Source organism: Apium graveolens, chromosome 9 (genome assembly GCF_009905375.1).
Source record: "Apium graveolens cultivar Ventura chromosome 9, ASM990537v1, whole genome shotgun sequence".
Classification (NCBI taxonomy): domain Eukaryota; kingdom Viridiplantae; phylum Streptophyta; class Magnoliopsida; order Apiales; family Apiaceae; genus Apium; species Apium graveolens.
This window is the reverse complement of record NC_133655.1, coordinates 239,129,372-239,154,109: the sequence shown is the minus strand read 5'-3', so window position 1 is coordinate 239,154,109 and position 24,738 is coordinate 239,129,372. Positions and strand designations below refer to the sequence as shown.

Genomic DNA, 24,738 nt, shown 5'->3' with positions numbered 1-24,738 from the left:
ACAATATTTGAGTGAGAAATTAAGGAGATACACCAGTTTTAGTGTTCTGGTTCTGTTTTGGCCGAGAGCATGAAGAACAATGCCTTGGTTTCTTTTTGATTTTGATGAAAAATGATATGCTTGGCTTGGTTGGTTGATTTTTGTGTTTGTTTTAGTAAATTACCTAGTTGCCCTTGATTTTGTGTGGTTCTCATTCAACCACACCTCCTTCATTCCCATGTCATGCTTGTGTCATCCTCATGATGTAATCCTCCGCTCCTTGTCCTCTTTCTATTGGTTGGATGACATCATCCCCACTAATCCCCTTGATTAACTTCCTAATCGTTTGCCTAATGACCACTGATCTGTTATACTGTTCGCTTAACTTTCGTTTTCATTTATCGTTTGAAGGATCATACCCGGGATCTTATTACTTAGGTTCCCTTAATCTTTCTCAATACATTATATTCCTTTTTATGATCCTCTCTTATAATCCTTTAATTTAAATCCTTTTTATCCTGTTACCTTTTTCTCAATTCTTTCCGTATCTAGTGGATTTCTGGGAAAATCAAAGTGTTCGGAATTGGATTCTGACGATCTTTACATACACTTATATCCCATATAAAGTACTAATAAAATCTCAGAATATCCATATCAGAACCCCTACATAGTGTGGCATGAAAAGTTTTCTCATTCAGCAAAAACACTATTCATAAGGGTTTCAAAATTTCTCAAAAATTGGGGTTATTACAAAACGAGTATTAAATAACCAAAGATATACTTATATGAAAGTATTATCTTTATTTGAATAATCGAAAATAAGTTTGATTATTAACACCTTATTCTTTAATAAAATAAAGAATATATTTCAGCAAATAATCGGAGTCATAGATCCTCAAATGAATATTCAAATAATATTCATTAAATAATATAAACTGAGTCATAAGCCTTCGAATGAATATTCAAATAATATTCAATAAATAATATAAAAGAGTCATAAGCCCTCGAATGAATATTCAAATAATATTCAGATAAATAAATAAAAGGAGTCATACGCCTTCGAATAATATTCAAAATAATATTCATTAATAAAGTAAAAGGAGTCATAAGTCCTCGAATGAATATTCAAAATAATATTCAATAATAAAATAAAGTTAAAGTTATCGAATAAACCTTATTCGATTAATAGTTTTAAAAACTATATCCATATATATATATATATATATAAATAAATATATATATATATATAATATACTCGGGAACATTGACTCCCGGTTTAGAAATATGTTCACCTTTTATCCCCTATACTAAGGGTATACGCAACTACTGCTTATCTCTAGCATAGGTATTATGCAACTAATAAGCATTTGAACCAACAGATATATAAATCAAGAATACGAAACAGGCATGCATATATACCATATCACATGCTCCAATATATCGCAAGAATTTGCTAATAACAAATATGCATTTATCACAAGATCATGCATATACACATATACATCACAACAACAGTTATACGGGTAGAAAACTTGCCTGAGCGACTGGGGTTACGAATGGCTCAGGACGAGTCTGGTAACCTATAAACAACAAGTAAGTTGGAATTAAACCAAAGTCACTTGTAAATCTATACTTTAACTAACTTAGACTCTAACGCTTGTTTTGCGCTCACTGATTCGCTTAAGTCACTCGGGTACCCTCGGCTCCACCATTTTTAATAATTTAACCTTTACGAGTTTTAAAGCGATTCCTTCGCGAGTGTCTTACTAACTGCCTAGCACACTTACCATAAATGTTTCATACAATAATTAACCCTTTTTGGTCTTTAACCTATGTTTCAAAGTAAGGCGAGGGGAAAAGTTTCGTTCGCGAAACGCCGTTACTTGAAACGGTCGTTTCTCCTAAACCGTGCGTCGGAATCGAACGAACTACATATCAAAACGAAGCTCGTAACATGAGCTATCTAAACATGGCAGTGGTCATAATCTAGCAGGGGGTTCTCGGGTCCTAATGTTATGCACAAAAACAGTCTACAGGAAATCGGACGTTACGACGGCTATATTTACGCGATTTCCCAAATTTAAACCAATTCAATCAACCACAATTTCAACTCCAATTCACAACCCAATCAAACCTCCAATTAAACTACACCACAACAGCCCCAAATCAACTCAATATTACCAATTTATTCATCTACACAAAGTCAAAAATGTGACCAAGAACTTCAAATCTAACAAGCATCACTCCTAACTCCAAAATCAACAAAACCACTTACTAAACAAAGCTCTATCATGAGTACATACTCATTACACTAACCCATCATCTAACATTATGAAATCCAAACCAACAAAACTTAATACTAAGGGTTTGAGAAGTTATACCTTCCTTGGAGAGTGGAGAATCAAGAGAATGGCTTGGAATCACCCTTAAAGTCCTTATCCAAGCTTAATCTAAACAAAACTTCAAGAACACAAATTTTAGTTCTTGAAAACACTATTCACCATCTTCTTTCATGATTTATAGAAAAAGATTGGCTTGGAATTAGAAGCTTAAACTTATAGGAAGTATGTAACTATCCATGGGGAAGCTTAGATAATTACCTTGCTAAATAGTAAGTGGAGGAGCTTGGACTTTCATTTTTTAAGAAAACCACCCGAGAGCATGAAGAAGAAGAAGAGAGAATTTTGTGTTTTGGCTTGATTTGCTTTTGGTTGGTTGATTTTTGTTGTTTGTTTTAGTGAATTACCTAGTTGCCCTTGGTTTTGTGTGGTTAAAAAGTCACCACATCTCCTTCCTTTCTTGTCATGCCTATGTCACCTTGCACATGTCATAATGCTCCCACTTGTCCACACCTTGTGGTTTGATGATGTCACAATCCCTGGCTTCTTGTACAAGCTTGTCTCTTGGTCACTTATTTGTTTTACGGTTCGCTTATCTTTCGTTCTCGTTTATCGTTTGAGGGATCATACCCGGGATCTTATTACTTAGGTTCCCTTAACCTTTCTCAATATATTATATTCCTTTTATGATCCTCTCCTATAATCCTTTAATTTAAATCCTTTTTATCCTGTTACCTTATACTCAATTCTCTCCGTATCTTGTGAATTTCCGGGAAAAATCAAAGTGTTCGGAATTGGATTCTGACGATCTTTACATACACTTATATACCACATAGAGTACTAATAATATCCCATAAGATCAATAACAGAACTTCTACATAGCGTGGCATGAAAAGTTTTCTCGTTCAGCAAAAACACTATTCATAAGGGTTTCAAAATTTCTCAAAAATTGGGGTTATTACAAACCGTAACTCAATTTCATTTTCTTCACAATACTTCTTGAATTCCTCGTTGTTAAATTGTGTTCCATTGTCAGTGACTAGGATACGGGGAATTCCATATCGGCACATAATGTTTTCCCACAGGAATTGTTCAACCTGCTTAGTTGTGATTTTGGCCAAGGGTTTGGCTTCAATCCACTTGGTGAAATAATCAATGGCTACAATCAGAAACTTCCTTTGTGTCGTGGCCATAGGGAAAGGCCCTAGGATATCCATCCCCCACATAGCAAAGGGAATGGGCGAGTTGATAGATGTTAGCATCTCGGGAGGTTGTCTAACAACAGGTGCATGCTTCTGACAGCGGTCACACTTCTTCACATATTCTTTGGCATCAGCCATCATTTCTGGCCAATAAAAGCCTAGACGAGTTATCTTATGAGCCAAGGCCCTGCCCCCCAAGTGTTGTCCACAAATACCTTCATGCACTTCTTCAAGAGCCAAGCGTGCCTCATCGGGCCTGAGACACCTCAAGTAAGGAACCACGAAAGATCTTTTGTAAAGAATCCCATCTATCAAAGAGTACCTTAGTGCTCGAATAGTTAACTTCCGTGCTTCAGTTGCATCGCTTGGCAGCCAACCGATTTGAATGTGAGCCTTGATGGGATCAATCCATGACGTCCCCAGGCCTATGGGAGCCACAAGATTAACATCTATGCTTCGTGTCTTCAAAACACGGAAGTACACACTTCCTGAACTTTCTTCTATCTCAGATGAAGCAAACTTTGATAGCACATATGCCTTAACATTTTCTTCCCTTGGAATGTGTTCAACATGGCATTCATTAAATTGGGTCATCACTTCCCTTACTAGGCGGACATACTTAGCCATCGTATCATCCCTTGCCTCAAACTCTCCCTTTACCTGAGATATGATCAGCTTCGAGTCTCCACGGACCTTTAAGTTTTTGACTCTAAGTGTCCCAGCTAGACCAAGGCCAGCTATCAGGGCTTCATATTCTGCCTCATTATTTGTGGTTGGGAAGTCTAGCTTCATAGCATACTCAATTAAGAACCCATCAGGGCTTTGCAAAACCAATCCTGCTCCACTGGAGTTTGTTTTTGATGCTCCATCAAAATAGAGAACCCAATATTCTTTATCATCCTTCTCTTTACCCCCATTATCGATTCCCTTGTCTTGAGGTATGGCATCTTCCTGCCCCCCGACTTCTTGGTTGGTTATGGTACATTCCACCACGAAGTCAGCTAGTGTCTGGGCTTTTATTGCCGTACGTGGCTTATACTTGAGATCGAACTCTCCCAGCTCTATTGCCCACTTAATCAATCTCCCACTTGCCTTGGGACTGTGAATGATATTTCTCAGGGGCTGATTTGTTAGCACCTCAATCTGGTGAGCCTGAAAATAAGGACGCAGCTTTCTCGAAGCCATTACCAAGGCTAAAGCGAATTTCTCAATAGTTGAATAATTCAACTCAGCACCATACAAATTTTTGCTGACATAGTATACGGGTTTCTGGACTTTCAGTTCCTCCTTAACCAACACCGCGCTCAAGGCGCTTTCTGAAACAGCCAAGTACAAGAATAAAACTTCACTCAGAACTGGCTTGGCCAACAACGGGGCCTGGGCCATATACTTCTTTAACTCTTCAAATGCCTTCTGGTTTTCCTCACTCCATACAAAGTCTTTGATGTTCTTTAGTGACTTGAAGAATGACAAGCACTTGTCTCCCGACTTGGAGATGAATCGTCCTAGCGCAGCAACCCTTCCTGTGAGCTTCTGAACATCCTTGACAGTTTTTGGTGGTTCCATGTCCAGGATCGCCTTTATTTTATCGGGGTTAGCCTCAATTCCCCTCTTTGAGACCATCAATCCCAAGAATTTTCCAGATCCTACTCCAAAAGCACACTTCGTAGGATTCAACATCATCTTGTGGTACCTCAGGAGCTCAAAAGCTTCCCTCAAATGGGTTATATGATCAGTCTTTACTAGACTCTTGACTAACATATCATCAACATAGACTTCCATAGTCTTACCAATAAGATCCTTAAAAATTTTATTCGCCAACCTTTGATAGGTGGCTCCTGCATTCTTGAGACCAAACGCCATAACAAGATAACAATAAACACCAAAGTCAGTGATGAATGATACCTTTGGAATGTCATCCTTATGCATTTTGATCAGGTTATATCCGCTAAATCCATCCATGAAACTCAGCATCTCATGTCCAGCAGTGGCATCAATCAAAGTATCAATTCTTGGCAACGGAAAATAGTCTTTAGGGCATGCATCATTCAGATCAGTAAAGTCTATACACATCCTCCACTTTCCATTAGCCTTCCTCACCATTACAGGATTTGCTAACCACTCCGAAAATTGGATCTCCTCAATGAAACCAGCCTCTAAGAGCTTTTCTACTTCCTGTTTTATAGCCTCTTGTCTTTCTGGGGCAAAATTTCTTTTCTTTTGTTTTACTGTCTTCCGGCTTGGATCCACGTTTAACCTGTGAGTAATCAATTCCGGGTCTATGCCTGGCATATCAGCTGCTGACCATGCAAACACATCACTATTTTCTTGTAAAAATTTCACCAACTGCCCTCTAAGGGGCTCCTCTAATGTGGCTCCAATGAAAGTCATCCTCTCAGGATTTTCGGGGTCTAAAGGAACGGAAACCAAGTCTTCTGCTGGCCTTCCTCTATTCTCGTCATTTTCTCGGACATTCATATCTTCAATAGGAAGAACCTGCCCCCCGACTCCATCTGCTCTCAAAGAGGCCACATAACATCTTCTAGCCATTTTTTGATCTCCTCTCTCTTCTCCAATCCCGTTTCGGGTGGGAAACTTCATGACTGAATGGTAGGAAGAGGGGACTGCCTTGAAGGCATGTATCCCTGTTCTCCCCATGATAGCATTATAAGTTGAACTAGCCTTTACCACCACGAAATCCAGCATCTGCGTTGCTTGCCTTGGTTCCGTACCTATGGTGGTTGGCAATTTGATTATCCCTTCCACAGGACATTCTACTCCAGCAAATCCATATATCGGCATGTCGGTTGGTGTCAACTGGGAGTCGTTATTCCCCATCCTTAGAAAGGTGTCGTGGAGCAAGATATCCACAGAAGCACCATTATCCACAAGGACCCTCTTAACCGTGCTATTTCCTATTATCGGTGTTATGACCAGCGGGTCGTCATGAGGAAACTTCACACCCTCTAGGTCGGAATCATCAAAAGCCAATGTTACTTCTGTCCTGGCCCTCTTCGGGGCTTCTCCAACAATATGCATAACCTCCCTAGTATATGCCTTTCTGGAATTTTCGGACAATCCAGCAGCAGTTGGACCTCCAAAGATCGTGTTTATCACAGGTCCTCGAGGGCGTCGCGGTCCTCCAAAAATTGCATTTATAACCGGCCCTCTAGGTTGGGGATTCCGCCCCTGATCGTCTTGGTCCCTCCTACGATCTTCAAAGTTCTTCCTTCCATTATTATTTCTGTCCCCTCCATCTCCAGTATACTTGTTCAATCTTCCTTTTCGAATCAAAAACTCAATTTCGTCTTTCAATTGCCTACACTCATCGGTGTCATGGCCAACATCCTTGTGAAACCTGCAATACTTGCTCTTATCTAGCTTGGCGGGATCAACCTTCAAGGGCTTAGGCCAGCGAATATCTCTATCTTTCTCGATCTCCATCAAAATCTGACTTCTAGGAGCATTCAGCTTAGCATATTCAGTGAACTTTTGCCCAGGTCCTCCCTTCTTGGGGGTTGAATCAGGGTTTTGTTCGGTTCTAGGATATTTGTCCTTTGCAATATATTCTAAATCAGTTTTCCGCTTCTTGCCTCCAGTGGGCTCATTACTTACTACGGTCTTCCTCATACTTTCTTCAACCTTGATATACTTCCCTGCCCTCTCTTGGAGCTGCAACATGCTTTCAGGGGGACGTTTGGCCAAGGACATCTTGAAAAACTCGTCCCTAGTTCCTTGTTGCAGTGCTATCATGGCTACCTTATCATCAAGGTTCGGGACTTTTAAAGCCTCCTTTGTGAAACGATTCAGGTAATCTCTCAAGGATTCCTTAGCTCCCTGCACAAGACTCATAAGAGATGCTGAACTTTTCTCATGGACTCTTCCACTGATGAATTGCTTAATAAAAGCCTGACTTAACTCTCTGAACGATCCAATAGAGTTTGGGGGTAAGCGACTGTACCATCTTTGAGCCATACCCGACAGGGTTTGAGGGAAGGCCCGACACTTAATAGCGTCATTCAAGGGTTGCAGCAGCAGTGCATTAGAGAATGTCCTGACATGGTTAGCGGGGTCTCCCGTGCCATCATAGGCTTTGATAGTGGGCATCTTGAATTTCCTTGAGATATGGGCATTCATTATCTCTTCTGTGAAGGGTGGAGTTGGATCATCAGGACCTCTAAGGGGAAGGAGATTGCTTGGATCAGTTCTTGGGATGACAACCCTTCTTCGTACCGGACCTTTCAGGTCTATGACAGGAGGAGGATTTCTCCCCCTAGGAGGTATCTGGAGTCTGGTGGCCTGGTGAGCCTCCAGATCACGCCTCAGCCTTTGGATTTCAGCCTCATGAGCCCTGATCCTTTCCTGCACTTCTTGGGGATTCGCCCCTTGGGTGCTTTGAGGGTGTTGCCTTCCATCGGCCATAAGTTGATGCATAAGTTGAGTGGGGAGGTATTTCCACGGTGGACGAAATCATCTGGGTTGTTCCCAATGGTGTTCCTTCCTCCAGAGCTCTAGTTATTCTCCGTGTTCTCTCCATGGTTGTTGTTGTGCCTTTTCCCACAGACGGCGCCAAATGTTATGGATTAAAACTAATATATATATAATTGATGTATCTAATAATAAGGAACGTGAGCTTCGAAGCTCGATTTGACTGCTCTTGTGTTTCGTGACTCAATCTGCCTTAACAAGATGCCTACGTACCTTGCTGATTGCCAAGGATCAAGTCAAAAAACGTAGTTCTGATCTGTGGGGTGAGACCCCTCATATAGATGTTGGGAGTCCTTGAATTGGACTTGGTATAGGAGACTTGGCGGTCAAGTCTCTGATTTAGGATAGACTTAGGAGTCCTAAGGAGTAGGAAGCTGATTCCTTATCCCATGAGGTTCCTTGAAGGCCAATCTACAAGGATTTATATCCTCACCAGGACTTATCTTAATAGTTGTTTTTCTCCCTTATTTATTAATTACGAAATTAATAAATAATCAGGGTTTTTGGGCCTTCTTTGTTCCATTAGGCCTGATCTGGTCCATCAGGCCTGATCGATATGTTAACCTTTCTGGTCTGAATGTCATACATCTTCTTATTGGGCCTAGCAGCCCATACCTTGTACAATTAATGTAATATTTAATTATACAATCAGGATTTATTTATCCCTATCAGACCCTTTAATCTCCAATTTATGAACATATCACTATAAATAAAATTATATATGAATCAACTATTATCTTAAAATTTTAATAAAAAGTCGCTAATTATTGATTTTGTGGGGGCACGTATCTTCGCTCGCCCCTACGTGAATCCGCCCTTGATTTCACCAACACCCTGTCACCCTCTATGTGTAGTGGTATTTTATAACTAATAGTAAAAAGGGAAAAAAATCGTCGACTTTATCAGAAAATTAAAAAGTAAAAACACATTCGGTCATTTAACACACATGAAATAGCAGAAACATTAACTAAAGTACCAATAAAATTAATACATAGAGTAATTTCGAATGATTAAGTATAAAAAGATGAAAACACATTTTAAAATATTAGAAAATTTTAATTCCATTGAAGAAGCATATCCGTACATACAGAAAGTGAAATGTGCAAGCAGCTGTAGCTGAATACTTGCTAGCACACAACAACATACATATTAGTTTCAACAATCAATTAGTACTTTATTCAATTGTGTAAACAACCACAAATACCAAATTATTATATGCTAGAGAAGAAAACTGGAAAGACAATAGCTGATGTCCAACATTTAGCTGATCAGAGAAAAACAACAATGGGTTTGTAATCGACAACGATTACTTTCTCCAATTTAGGAAGAAATCTATTGGCGAATGCATTGTGAGCAGGATGAGCTACTTATGTTGCTCTAAATTTTGCTAGCAACAAGTGTTTACAGTCTCCTCCACATTTCCCACCCTCTATTAAAGAGATAAAGAAAAGATTTATTCAGATAAGTTACTTTTTCTCATTGATCAATGCTGATATTTATAGTATACACTGCTCTAGTAAAATATGGCTATATAAATCGGTTACAAGGATATAATAAACTAAACTAATAATCAGGGAGATAATTATGCTAACTATGTGCACAACTGATGTCTAGGGATCTGATTATGTTAAGTATCTGCACAACTAGTATTAAGGAAAGATTGACCATGATATGCTCAATCCTTAACACACCCCCTCAAAAAGGTCAGCTAGTATGAGATGCCGATTTTGTGAACCAGGGAAGTAAAAGTAGATCGTGGAAGGGGTTATGTGAGAGCAACTGCTAGTTGATTATTCGTGGATATATAAGTGACCCTAAGCTTGCCGGATTGAACATTTTCCCGTACAAAATGATAGTCCAGACCAATATGCTTCATTTTTGAATAGAAGACCGGATTTGCACTAATGTATGTAGCACCCGCATTGTCACAATAAATTACCGAAGCAGAGGTACTTTGCAAACCCAACTCATCAAATATGTTATGAAGCCATAGGAGTTCTGAAGTTGCATTTGCTACAGCCTGATACTCCGCTTCTGTGGATGAGCGAGCCCTTGTGCATTGCTTTTTAGATGTCCAGGAGATTGGGATTTTGCCTAGATATACAATGTAGGCTGTCGTGGATGTATAATCATCTCTATCCCAAGCCCAATCAGCGTCTGAATAAGCATGAAGAGATAGTGGTGAACTTTTATGCAGAGTAATCCCCATGTGTAATGTACCACTTAGATATTGAAGTAGATGTCACAAGGCTTGCATATGATCTTTAGTAGGTCTTTGCATATACTGGGTTAATTTATTTACAGAGAAGGCAACTTATGGTCTTGTCAGACTTAAGTATTGTAGGCTTCCAATTAAAGCACGATATTGAGTTGAGTCTTGAAGTGCCTTTCCTTTTAATGACAGTGGAGGATGAGTTGCAAGATGAGTTGCAACTGGTTTTGATTCGTCCACATTGGCCCTGCATAAAATTTTAGAAATATATCTTTTTGACTGAGAAATAAACCAACAGGATGTGGTAGTACTTCAACTCCCAGAAAATATGATAAATTACCCAAATCTTTGAGAGAGAACCTTGTCGAGAATTTTTTAATGAATCAATCCAAAAATTCTAGATTATTGCTTGTGAAAATTATATCGTCTACCTAGACCAGCAAATACATAATGGATCCATTTGTGTGAAGTGTAAACAAAGATGAGTCTGACACCATATTTTTAATTCCTGAATTCAACAAATATTTTTGTAACTCTTTGTACCAAGCTCTCGGGGCTTGTTTCAGACTATAGAGAGCTTTGTTAAACTTGCATACATAATTTGGATATTCAGAATCCTTATATCCTGGTGGCTGCATAGTGCACACTTCATATGTTAATGTTCTGTGTAGGAATGCATTATTGATATCGAGTTGGCGAAGTGACCAGCCTTGTGAAACCGTGAGAGAGAGTATTAGACGTGCTGTTGCTGACTTGACAAAAAGGCTAAATGTCTCATTATAATCAAGACCAAGCCTTTGATGAAAATCCTTTTCTACTAAACGCGCCTCTTTATCCATGAATACTGATTTACACCCAATCACATTTTGTGAGGTTGATGGTTGTACCAAGTCCCATATTTTATTTCGTACCAAGGAATCAATTTCATCATCCATATTCTTCCTCCAAATCGGGCGTTTAAGAGCCTGTGTAATAGATTTAGGCTCAATTTCAAGTGATGCAACGTGAACATTTAAATTGAGTTTAGTGATAGGTTTTCTTATTCCATTTTGGAGTCTGATAGTCATATTATGACTTGGCTGATACAATACTGGAGGAGTCGATGAAGGTGAGATAAAAGGTGAATGTGAGGCAGATGTATATTCATTTAAGGTAGAAGGGTAGGTGTTCGAGTTTTTGGGAGAATTTATGGACTGACTTTGTGAATCAGTAGAAGAAGTTGGAGAGTGCTGACTCACCATGTCCATGGAAGGAGTATAATGACTTGGTAATATTGTTTATGAAGAATTTTTTGTAATTGATGGTGAGATAGGAAGAGAGAGTGGACACTATTCTTTTAGTAACGTAGGTAAAGATTGCGTTGGTTTTGTGAGATCTAAAAATGGAAATTTACTCTCCACAAAATGAACATGTCTGGAGATATATACCTTGTTCATTTTGGATCAAGGCAATAATAAGCATTTTGTGCTGATGAGTATCCAACAAAGACACAAGGAATTGATTTTGGGTCAAGTTTATGTTTACTGTAAGGTTTAATCCAAAGATAACATAAGCAACCAAAACCCCTTAGCTTCTGATAGTTTGGCTGCTTTTCAAATAATTTAAAGAAAGAAGACTCATTTTTCAGTGTAGGTGTGGGAAGACGATTGATTAAATAAACCGCTGTTGAACATGCACGCGGCCAATATTCAAGTGGCATTGAGGAATGAGTCAGAAGAGAAAGAAATATTTTGACAATGTGTCAGTGACTTCTCTCAGAGTACCCATTGTGTTGAGGGGTGTGAGGAGGGTTGTAAGTCTTGAAATTACATCAACTGCTAGATATTCTTTAAGGGTTTCATATTCACCACCATTATCAGAGTATAAAGTAATAAGAGGAAGTTGGAAATATTTTTCAACTAATGCTTTTAATCGAAGAAATGTATTTTTGGTATCAGATTTTCGTTTTAATGGGTACAACCAAATGTATTTAGTATAATGATCAACAAATATTATGTAGTATTTGTAACCATCATGGGAATATATAGGAGCAGTCCATAAGTAGGGATGGCAATCGGGTCAGATCGGGTCGGGTATTGCAGAATCCATATCAAAAATCGAAAATTTTATCCATACCCGAACCCGACCCCAACCCGAAAAATACCCGAAAATGAATACCCGAACCCGATCCCGATCCAGATCCATCGGATTTCGGATCGGATTCGGGTATACCCGAAACCCGAAATTTTTTTGAATTGGATATTCATACCCGAACCTTTAACCCGAACCCGAAATCTGAAAATTTGTATAATTATTGATATTGTAAGTGTTTGGGATCGAACACGTGACTTGTAGAGAAAGAGTTTTAACGTGTCATCTTCAAACACTCCACCACATCATTAATTGTGTTATTATATGTATAACTAATATTTAAAAAATCAACTCAATTGATACCTAGTTTTTAAATTTATTACTAAAAATATTTTGTTAACCTTATAAAACTTATCACCCGTTTAAATGATTAAATAATTATATTTCATTAAACTTTATAATTAGTTAATTTTTAATATAAATATAAAAATATATGTTCTAAAAATTATATAACAATATGTATAATGTATATTATAATATATATATATTATATAATATTATAATGTGTAATATATAAAATTCTAATGTTATATATATATAATTAATATATATATAATAATTCGGGTTTTTTTTCGGATTTCGGGTTCGGGTAGAGTTTCGGATTTCGGATCGGTATACCTAATATCCAAATCCAAATCCAAATATTTTTGGGTTTAAAAATTAAATTTATATCCAAATCCAAAAAATCGGGTTCAGTAAATCTAAAATTTCGGGTTTCGGATCGGGTATCTTTCAAATTGGATTATTTTTCCATCCCCATCCATAAGTCTGTGTAGATATATTGAAGAGGGGCAGTAGAAGAAATAAAAGAAAATGAAAAGGGTAATTGATGCATTTTATTGCAAGCACAAGAATTACAATCTAAAATAGAAATACTGGAAATATTTAGATTATTGGATGAAATAATTATTGTAAAAGCCTTTTGAGGAGGATGGCCTAATCTATGATGCCAATCGAGCGAATCAGTCTTGTTGCTTGCGAAAACTTGAGGTGAATTCAAATGAATTTCATAAACACCGGACTTAACCAGACCCTGAAAGAGAGAAGCCCCCGTTTTGAGATCCTTCACAAGAAATGAATTAGGTAAGAATTCAATGGATGCATTATTATCATTGCAAAATTGAGAGATTGAAATCATATTGCGAGAAATTGAAGGGACATAAAGAACATTATTAAGGTAGAGATGAGATGAGGGGTGTAAAAAAGATATTGAACCAATATGATAAATTTTTAAACCTATACCGTCTCCAATAATCAACTCCTCAGTTCCATCATACGGAGTGTGTAGTGCTAAGTTGTTCAGATCTGTTGTTATATAATATGAAGTGCCACTATCCAAAAGCCAAGTGGATGATGAGGGAGGGATTTGAACATTAGCAGTGTGTGCTTGAGGAGGTGTTGGTTTCCTGTAACTTTATGCATAACGGTTGTTCTAGAATGGAGTAGGTGGTGGTGGTATAGCATTAGAAAACTACTGAGTAAACACTGGGCATTGAGATACAACATGTCCTTGTTGACGACACCACTGACACTTATCCAAGTAGGGCCGAGTTTGCTTTGTAAAATTGTTGGAAGGGAGTGGGAGAATGCCAAGGGCATTTCAGCAACCATAATTCTTACCATGGTTGGGAGTTGTAATAGCAAAGACAATTTCTGGCATTGAGGAGTCTTGACGATTTTGTTGAATGGTGAGTTCTCTATTTATGAACTTTTCATGAAGTTCCTCAAATGAAATAAGAGTATCTCTTCCATTAACAGCTTCAATCACAGAGGTATATGACTAATCTAGACCGAGTAGGACACGGTCAATAAAATCCTCACGTTCCACCTTTTTGCCTAGAGCAGCAAGTTGATCGGCACAAGTTTTAATGGCCAGCATAAACTCAGTAATAGAACAATCACCTTTGGTGGTGCAGTTAAATTGATCCTTCAATTGCTTAATGTGGCCCCTGCTTGGCAGAACATATGTTTTGGCAAGCATGTCCCACGTCACTTTGGTTGTGTGCGCTTGAGACGCGAGAGGGACCAACATTTAAGACAAGGTACCAACACGTGCACCGAAAAGTAGCTTATTTTGACGAGTCCAGTAAAGAAATTCAGGATTGGTTTTTTCAGTAGTATCGGTTGTGACAACCAGAGAAGGACAAGTAAGAGACCCATCGATATATTTGTATAGGTCATGGCCTATCAGAATAGCCTCCATTTGTATTTTCCAAGAGAGATAATTTGTAGAGGTGAGTTTGATCGTGTTGTGAATGTTTACGAAGGTAAATGACTTGGTTGGATCGTTGCCATTAAGGATCTGATATGAAAGAGTATCGTTGGCTATTAATAATGTGTTTAAAAAAGAAAAGAAAGATGAATCAAGGCTCTGATACCATAAGAGATAAAGAAAAAATGTATTTGGAGAAGTTATTTTTTCTCATTGATCAATGCTAGTATTTATAGTATACATACTGCTCTAGTTATATATGGCTATATGAATCAGTTACAAGGATGTAATAAACTAAACTAATAATTAGGGAGATAATTATGCTAACTATTTATACAGCTGATGTCTAGAAATCTGATTATGCTAAATATAAGTACAACTAATATTAAGGAAAGATTGACCATGATATGCTCAATCCTTAACATCTATCTCCTCTTGTTTTTCCATCTTTTTCTTCCACACTCTATAATGTGTATGAATTTTTTTTCACTTGGCACCTTTTGTTTGTCTTATTTTCTTTATCATGCAACTACGTTGTCTTATTTATACGCTCTTCCTGTGTGTATAATGCAAATATTAACACACAAGGCCAATATTAACATTTCTTTTTATCTTTTTATCTTTTCTCTATTACTAGTTTGCATCTTTCTAGTTTTTATCCCCTTATATAGAGGGGCTGTTTCAACTAATTAAATCAGATAGTTTCATACTTTATCTGTTGCAACCGCTGGTTGGGGGTTTGGGTTCCATGCATTCTGCTGAGAGATCAATATATATTTGATAATTTTCTTATAGTAATATAAGGCCCCACAAACAATAATTAAATTTTTATTTGTCATAAATATCATATCATATTCTAACTAATTTGAAAAAAGCGTATTCCTCAAATTAAAAATTGTCTCGTTAAGATCTATTCTAGTTAAGAAATGCATCACTAAGATGTACTCTAAGAAGAAAACTTTCTAAGTAAACTTGCAAAATTATTATTTTACCATATAAAGTTAAAAAAAATTTAAAAATAAAAATGTTTGTGTCTAGTAGGGATGGAAGTGGGTTAGGTGCCGTGTTTTTCACTTTTCAAGGTTTAGAAAATATCAAAATGTTATTTTTCACACTTTTTATATTTGTTGTTATAATTTGGAAAACACGGGAAAAACCGTGTTTTCTATTTTTCCAGTTTTTTGTTTTGAAAGTTTTGTATTTGAACATGTTTTTAGTTTTTCCAATTTTTTTAGAAAAAATTTCTGGAAAACAGTTGAAGTAAACAGGTCCTAAGCTTGCAAAAATTTTAATTTTGTAAGTCATAGTTTTTTTAACAACAAACAATTATATATTATAATTTATAAGAAACACTCCTCCACTGGAGGTACATCAACAATATAATTTTTCTTTCTGCCTGCATGCGAAGAAAAAACTATATTATGAAAATTACATAATAAAATAAAAAAATTGATGTAATTTCTGGATAAGTATAGCAGAACATCAGAAAATCTAACATAAAATTAAACCTCGATAAAGTAATAATCGATAAATTAATAAATTCGCTAAAATAATATTTTTATCCGGTTCTAACATAATGGACACAATGTACTTTTACTCTCGATAAAATAATAAATTCGTTAAAATAATATTTTTTCTTGATTTTAACCCTATTACTTTAAAGAGATTTAAATCTATATTTGAAAGTAACAAAACATTTCATCATAACAAAATCTTAATAGATTTCAGTCCGGGGCTTGTAATGACCCAACAGAAAGCCCATCTTAAAACCCAGTCCAAAAAGGTCTCCAGTGACTGGACCCAATTATTGTTCAAACTCCATCTTCTTTATCCACCAGAATTTTATTATTAATTCATGACTAAAATGATCAGAAACAAACCAAACAACACAGTTATGGCCTCACTAGCACAGCAAATAGGGGGTCTAAAATGCCCATCTCTCTCAACTTCAAATCTCTTCAGGAAAGTTATTACATACAACAACACTTGTAAGCATAGTTCAAGAATGGTTGTAACAGCAGCAGCAGCAGTTGCAATTACAAGTAATGCACAGACAAGAGAAAGGTTAAAGCTTAAAGAAATGTTTTTAGATGCTTATCAGAGATGTCATAGTGACCCAATGGATGGTGTTTCTTTTACTCTTGATGATTTTCTTGCTGCTATTGACTTTTATGATTTTGGTTCTGAGATTGGCTCCAAGGTTACATTTTTTATTCATTTCTCAAGTTCTTGGTACATTTTTATAGATTTATGTTGAGTAATTAAAGCAATTTAGTTGAATTTGTAGGTGGGTTTGTGCTTAAATCAAACTCTTTTTAGCTGTTTCATGTTGATTGTTACTATAAGGGATGCACCTAAAATTGAACTTTTTTTAGTTGTTTTATGTTGATTATAACTAGGGGATGTAGCCAAATAACTGGTTATGTTTGACATTAAGGCAGTAAGAGAAAATCTTGGCCTGTATATCGTGCTGATTGCTATTTTTTTGTTGTTGAAATAAACGTACTTGCATATATTAAATAGCTTCCAAATCAATGTTACATGAGACAAAATCTGGAGCAGTAGTAACCCACTCCATAGGACCTGACATAGAACATGCAGCTCGAGCCAAATCATGAGCTACGATATTCGCAGATCGACTAACAAATACAATAGATACTTCCTCAAAGTGTTTAAGATTATCAGTTATCACTACAAGCTTCCACAGTAGTATCAAAGTTTGATCGCCCTCGATCCCTCTGAAATGCATCCACTATTAGTTTGGCATCTGATTCAAAGATGCACTTTGTATTCCTCCAGCTCCTCACCCATTCAATAGCTTCCTTCAAACTCCAAGCCTCTGCCTCTCGCACCTGTGTAGTACCATGCAATACGTTATTTCTGGCTCTAAGAAACCTGCCTCTGCTATCACGAACTACACATCCAACACCAATGTTGTCCCCTGCTGCACGATAAGCTGCATTAATATTAATCTTTATCCAATATTCTGGAGGCTTTTTCCACGTTCTGCAGTACCCAGTACTTATACTCCGATTTGTTTCATCCTTCTGTCGAGCTTTCCTCCAGTCCGCCACTAAATTTAGAGCCATTGCTTTAATTCCAAACGCCGATGTATTTAACTTTTCCCATACCCACCTATTCCTTCTCGACCATAGGCTCCAGCAAAACAATCCCACCATGGCTAGCTGCTCTCATGTACCCATGTTACTGACTCGTTTAAATACTGCCATGACCGTATCATTTTCTATGACTCTAACAGCATCTTGCAAACCAACTGAATTCCAAACTTCCCGGGCCATACGACATTCAAATAGCAAGTGAATTGCATCCTCCATCCCTACATGACACCATGAGCAGTGAGGGTTGATGTCTACTCTTTTACTTTGTAAGGCCACTGCAGTTGGCAAGACATTTGAACAGGCTCTCCATATAAAGTTGAGCATCTTCCCTGGCAGTTGCAGACCCCATACTTTTTTCCAAAAACTTCGATCCACACAGGCATATTCCCCCCTAATCTTCCTGACAATTTTTGACAGAAAAGATTCCCTTATCTTCCAGTGCCCAATACCAGGAATCTTCTTTATCACATAAAGGGATTGGAATTTGTAATATGAGCTTTTTATCTCGTTCAGTAAATAAATCTGAGATAATTTTAACGTCCCACGATTTCTGATCTTCAGCTAATAAGCTCTGAACTTTAATATCTTGCAACTGTTCATATATTATTTTCCAAGTCAGGAAGTCATGGTACCTTCCAGATCGTAGTTGTGAATCCATTTCCAATTCTCCTATGCATTCCCTGTTTCATCGTTTCCTGAGTTGCTAAAAGGCTACGCCAAAGATAACTCGGATTCGACCCCATTGTAGCATTTAAGAAGTCAGTCTTTGGGTAGTAACGAGCTTTCATGACTTGACTAACTAAAGGATTACACTCCAGCATCAACCTCCATGACTGCTTTGCCAACATCGCTATATTAAAATCCTTCAGTTTTTTAATATCCAATCCCTCCTCTTCCCTAATTGCACATACTCTATCCAATGACAACCACTTAATTCCACCACTCGATCCTTCCTTTCCCCACAGAAAAGCATTCATCCGTTTCTCTATCTTGTCACAGATTATATTTGGTACCAAGAACAACTGCATCCAAAAATTCGGTATGGATTGCGCAGCTGTTTTGAGCAATATTACGTTACCACCTCTTGAAATTAACTGATTGTTCTAGTTCTGCAAATTCTGGTCAACTTTCCCCACCAGAAAATTAAAATCTTCTGCCTTATTCCTCCCAACTTGCATTGGAATGCATAAGTACCAACCTGGTGCTGCTGCTTCTCGAACTCCAAGTTCTTGACATACATCATTTCTGACATTCTCAGATGTATTGGGCGAGAAAGTCACCACTGATTTATTGTAGTTCACCATCTGGCCCGAGTTATGCTCATACCGATCCAGAATTATTTTCATTACATCTGCTTCTCCTGCATTTGCACAAAAGAAAAAATAACAATCATCAGCAAATAATAAATGGGAGATTGATGGAGCCCCTCTTGCAACCTTACAACCATGAATCAAACCCGTTCGCTCATTTCTCCTAATCATAGCACTTAACCCCTCCGCACACATTATGTAAATGTATGGCGAAATAGGGTCACCTTGACATAATCCTCTTTGTGGCTTAATATTACCAAAATCTCCATCCTCATGTAACACACTATATGAAACTGAATACAAAAATCCCATAATTCGTGCTATCCAAAGCTCCTGAGAACCAAATCTCACCATCATATTATAAACAAAATCCCACTCTAATCGATCATATGCCTTTGAAATATCTATCTAATCCCATAATGCTGATTGCTATTTCTAATATGCCTATTCACTCGAAAAGAACCCGTTGTTGGCTTAAAGAAAAATGACGTGGTAGTTGGTACCGTGTTGAATTGTTATCTCTTCTGAAATCGTAAGGCATTTGGAGGAGCGCTTGATATGTTTATCATGTTAATATCTTAGTAGCTTTTTTGGCTTTTAATACTGGCCATGTGTGTGTAATGCAGAACAAGATTAATCTTTCTGCTCATAAAAATGTACTCATCATTCTTTGATAGTGTATTACATTTTAGGTTTAAGCAAAAGCAGTAAGATTGTTTTGTAATCTACGATATCATTAATTAAGGTCTGATGTTGCTTGTGATAATTTTGAATTTTGACTTATTCCGATATTTTGAATAATAATATAGTTAATTTAATAGAAATCATTTAGATCGTGGTAACTTATGATATAACTATTTGTTGTTTGATCAAGTTCACCCCTTTTTGCTTCAGCTCTTAAAATATGTTTGAGTAAGTAATAGTACCAAAGAGCTGAATTAGTTGGTAACTTTCTGCTGAAATGACACTCTTGTTTGTTCTATAATGTTGACAACACACACACTACACTATCGCAGCTACAATTACTTCTTTTTTGGCTTCTGACGTATAGAAAAGGCAACTTCTTTTACAGAGTTAACTTTTTCTGCTCTCCATATGTTCCACAAATATATTAGAGGTTAAACTTGTGCATTCACTGTTTTATTGTTATGAAGAAAATTTAGTCAGTATCGTTAGCGGTTATGAGAAAGCATCAAGAATTCTATAATTTATGATATGTATTCCGGCTTAATCTGTGGTTGTAATAGTTCCACAAACCTGCCTATGTGTTTAGGTCACTGGAACAGTATTCAATACAGATGTAAATGGAGCGCTAGTAGACATAACTGCAAAATCTTCAGCCTACTTACCAGTTCGTGAAGCGTGCATTTATAATATAAAGCATGTAGAAGATGCAGGGATAGTTCAGGGTCTCTGTGAGGAATTTATGATCATTGGTAAAAATGAAGCTGATGATAGCTTAATTTTGAGCTTGCGGTCCAATCAATATAACATAGCATGGGAACGGTGTAGACAGCTTCAAGCTGAGGATCTTGTTGTGAAGGGTAAGGTATGTGTTTGAATATATTAAGTTTATGATCCGATTCCTCTTCCACTAATTAGATAAACCGAAAGATAATGTTGTAAAATGTAACTTGTAAGTTGTGATAATCTTATTTTTTCCTCCCACCTATCAAATGTCCTAACTCCTAAGTTGTGATCATTTCGAAGCAAGTATTTTCTTATAGATTGTTTTATCACCTCTTTTGCATCATGCATAATTGCACACAGTATCAAATATTGATAGCCCTCTTGTATTCGTCAACTTCTTGCCTTATAGTTTCTGTAATCTCTTATTTTGGTTGATATATTCAGGTCATTGATGCAAACAAAGGGGGTGTTGTGGCAGTGGTAGAGGGCCTTCGTGGATTTGTTCCCTTCTCACAAATATCAACGGTGTTTCTTCTTAACATGCCTTGTAACTTTAAGTAAATTTTCTTTATCTGTATATAAGTCTTCACATGCATCATGTATGCACAATTTGGTAAATTATTATATAATACTCTTGCAAGTAATCACTAGGGTTCATTGCAAACTGTCTCGAGTTCTTCCTGTTTGCATGCACTTAAAACCTGAGCCTTGTACTTTTTCCTTGTCTCTTTATTTTGTCATGTCATTCTATCCCAGTTCCGAACAAAAAGATGCGTTGGCCCCTGAATCCTGATCATATTTTCAGATTTTACGAATATCAAACATGTGTGTAGTTACTCATCTCCCTTGCGGGCTTTGATTTTTAAACATTTGGCTTTGGTGTGATCTTCTGCATCATATGTACAGATGTATGGATGCAAGATGGGAAATATGTGTATTGCTCGACTGAAAAATGATAAATGCTTACTTTTATATATAAATTGAGTATTGTTACGGCTACCTTCAAACAATTTCGACTAATGCAGTTTTGTAATTAATTCGATAGTGAAATCAACTTTGCTAATTTCTAATTCTAATATTGTTAAATTTTGTTACTTTTTTCTTTATATTAGTTTTTTGCTGAAGGCGGATTAAAGTTCCACCACAAGTGTGAATGGAACTGGAGATGTGTCCATGATTTTTAAGTGTAAAAACATGGAATACATTTGATACATTGTTTTCCTTAGTCTAGAGTTTTATACTGATGATGGGCTATAGCATGAGGACAGAGAACAAGTTTCTGAATAATTTAACAGTGATCGGAAGTATAGGATTGATATATTATTCGTATTTAATCCCTAGTCTCCACCAAACTTCATGAGTTTGTAGACTTTAATTGAATTTTAATTTTAGTTGTGTTTTAAATATAGTACTGATTGGTACTTATATATGCATCAGAAATTAGTTGGCAAAGAACTTATTGAAAAGGAAATACCCCTCAAATTTGTTGAGGTAGATGAGGAGCAATCTAAACTTGTTCTCAGTAACTGCAAGGCTGTAGCAGACAGTCAAACTCAGCTTGAAATTGGATCAGTTGTCACCGGATCAGTCCAGAGCTTGAAACCTTATGGAGCCATGATTGATATTGGTGGAATAAGTGGGCTTCTTCATGTCAGTCAAATAAGTCATAATCTTGTTTCTGACCTTGCAATAGTACTTCAGCCTGGTGACATCCTCAAGGTGCAGTGTCTATGTATATTAAGTAGTGGCGAAATATTACTTTTCTGGTTAGATAACAATAACCTTTAACATAGGTCATGATTTTGAGCCATGATCGTGAAAGAGGCCGAGTCAGTCTCTCCACCAAAAAATTAGAACCTTCTCCTGGTGACATGATTCGCAACCCCAAGCTAGTTTTTGAGAAGGTATTCCTTTAGAATAGTTTTAACTTTTAATATGCATTAGTTTTCAGCTCATTACTATGCTAGTTGGTAATTTTGTTACATAATTTGACCTTAATGTTTCTTAGCTGGTGTGTGCTTGGCATATGTTGTGTGTATTACGTAATTCCCTGTTCTTGCCTTGATAGATATGTCTAGAGCTACAAACGAACAGAACCGAGCCGAGCATAATTTTATTTAAAACGAGCCGAGCCGAGTTAAAAAACCGAGCCGAAAAAAATATTCACAGTCGGCTCGTTTATAAACGAGCCGAGTCGAACACGAGTTTGCTCAAAAATAACCGAGCTGAGCCGAACTTGAGCCGAGTCGAGTTGTCCACTAATAGTTCGCATATATTTTTTAATCGACTAAGCTTAAGGTATAATTTATAATTTTATAAGTTATATGGAGATCAAATACTAATTTCATCTTAAAATTATATACGCACACTCACTCTACACTTGTTTCTTAATTCATATAATTTTATCAATTTATTTCACAAGTCGAGTTTTAAGAACAAAATCATTTTTATTTTAAATTATTGAAACATTCATAATTTTAGAAATCGTACATTACTTTTAAATTATTGATGTCGATTGTCAAAGATTTAGTAATTTTTGATATTTCAATTAAATTGGTTTAGATTAGAAAAGACATATAAAATAAAATAAAGGAAGTAAGCCCCTTTAAGTGGTTGAAAATATAATTATTAAAAAATATATTTTTTTAAATATTATAATGTTATAATTTATTTTAACAACTCACTATTTTAATTTATTCGAAATCGTAATTTTGGTCGATTTTATCATAGACTCGTCTAATAAAAGTGTGAGATAAAATTTAGGCTTAAGTTTAATTAGAAATTGTTTGTTAAAGTAATCAAACTCTAGTGATATGTATGAAATTAATTAAATTATTTATTGTTGAAATATGTATTAAATTTTTATTAATTTAATCAAATTAGTATAAAATTTTAATTAAAAAATTTAAAACCTTTATACAAGTGATTAGTAAATATTTATTATATGTTATATATAAAAATTTTATCCGAGCCGAGCCTAGTTACCGAATTCGAGCCGAGTCCGAGCTAAACGAGCCGAGTCCGAGCCGAACATACCAAAAACTCGGCTCGGCTCGTTTAATTATCCGAGCTTCTTTTTTTGTTCGCGATCGGCTCGTTTAAGAAAACGAGCCGAGCCGAGTTCACTTAAATGAGCCGATCCCGAGTTTTGTTCACGAACGACTCTGTTCATTTGCAGCTCTAGATATGTCTTATAGTCCACAGAACAGCTTTTAGTTTTTGCATACTTACAAATTACATTAAACACCTACTTTTTATTCGATTTCAACAGGCAGAGGAGATGGCCCATGCATTCAGGGAAAGGATTGCTCAAGCAGAAGCCATGGCTCGTGCTGACGTGCTGAGGTTGCAGCCTGAGGTATCAAGTGCTTTATTTAGTTGATATTTGCTTCTGGTCTTAGGTTTATTCCGAGACCAATCTTTTTCAATATATATATATTTTTTAACTTTTGCAGAGTAAAATTACTCAGCTCTGACGTACTCTTAGATCCTCTGGTGTCAGAATCACCTGCAAAGGGTCTGGATTTGAGTGATATACCTGCAGTTGATGACTAGTACAAACAGAACTTCTGTAACGTTCATCAATGTGAAAGTGTGCACCTAAGATCTTGTAATTATTTAGCCTATTGCGGATCAATACTTTGCTACTCTCGACCATAGTAATTATTTATCCAACCCATATTTAACTAACACGGTTATATTAGGGGGTGCATAAAATTCAAAATATTCAAATTTAAAAGTGCCTGCTCATCATCTGTACCCAGCGTCCTAGACTCCTAGCCATACACTATACACAAAACATATCCTCAAAATTTTGGATGTTAAAATTCAGGACGTGGAAATGTCTGAAGAAGCAGAGACTTTGTTGACGAAAATTGGAATTAATGCCTCCCTACAATGACATCCAACTTGTCACATCTTCTGCATTGGCTTGGCAGAAGGGAAAGGGTATGATTGTGTAAATGGAGGGCAAGTAGAGTTTACAATCTATTACCAAGTACTTGATGGAATGTCAGAGACTCAGAGTGAACATATATGTTCTGTGAATTCCAACGGATTGTGCTGGTGAAGATAAAGCCGATGCTATGAGTTGTCGAAAATCGATTATTTAATGCTAAATTATCGTTCTTAATTAACATTTAGTATCCCTGCCTTGTAAAATTGCGGATGAAATAAATATGATATGATTAACTTGTTATATTATTCTCTGTTGTGTCATTTTTTGCAGTCTCCTTTCTTTCTTTTACTGGTTGCCAGGTTGGAAAATGTTGCAACTTTCAGTTTGTCTGTGACTAACAATTACTCGTATAACATTCACAACTATTGACTGTATAATT

At 36.6% G+C, this 24,738-nt stretch overlaps 1 protein-coding gene across 3 annotated transcripts; it reads left to right on the top strand.

The window, feature by feature from the left end:
- Positions 1 to 16,418: 16,418 nt before the first annotated feature.
- Positions 16,419 to 24,604, top strand: LOC141683922 (small ribosomal subunit protein bS1c-like). Of its 3 annotated transcripts, none has more exons than XM_074488728.1 (7): positions 16,419 to 16,762; positions 20,265 to 20,540; positions 20,846 to 20,926; positions 21,839 to 22,120; positions 22,195 to 22,305; positions 23,673 to 23,759; positions 24,234 to 24,604. In XM_074488728.1, the coding sequence occupies exons 1-7, from the start codon at positions 16,427 to 16,429 to the stop codon at positions 24,300 to 24,302; spliced, it is 1,242 nt and encodes a 413-aa protein (XP_074344829.1). In that variant the 5' UTR covers positions 16,419 to 16,426; the 3' UTR covers positions 24,303 to 24,604. The 3 variants fall into 3 exon arrangements, with proteins under 3 accessions (XP_074344829.1, XP_074344831.1, XP_074344830.1); XM_074488730.1 differs by having other exon boundaries at positions 23,673 to 23,766; positions 23,859 to 24,604; XM_074488729.1 differs by having other exon boundaries at positions 16,420 to 16,762; positions 23,857 to 24,604.
- Positions 24,605 to 24,738: the final 134 nt, after the last annotated feature.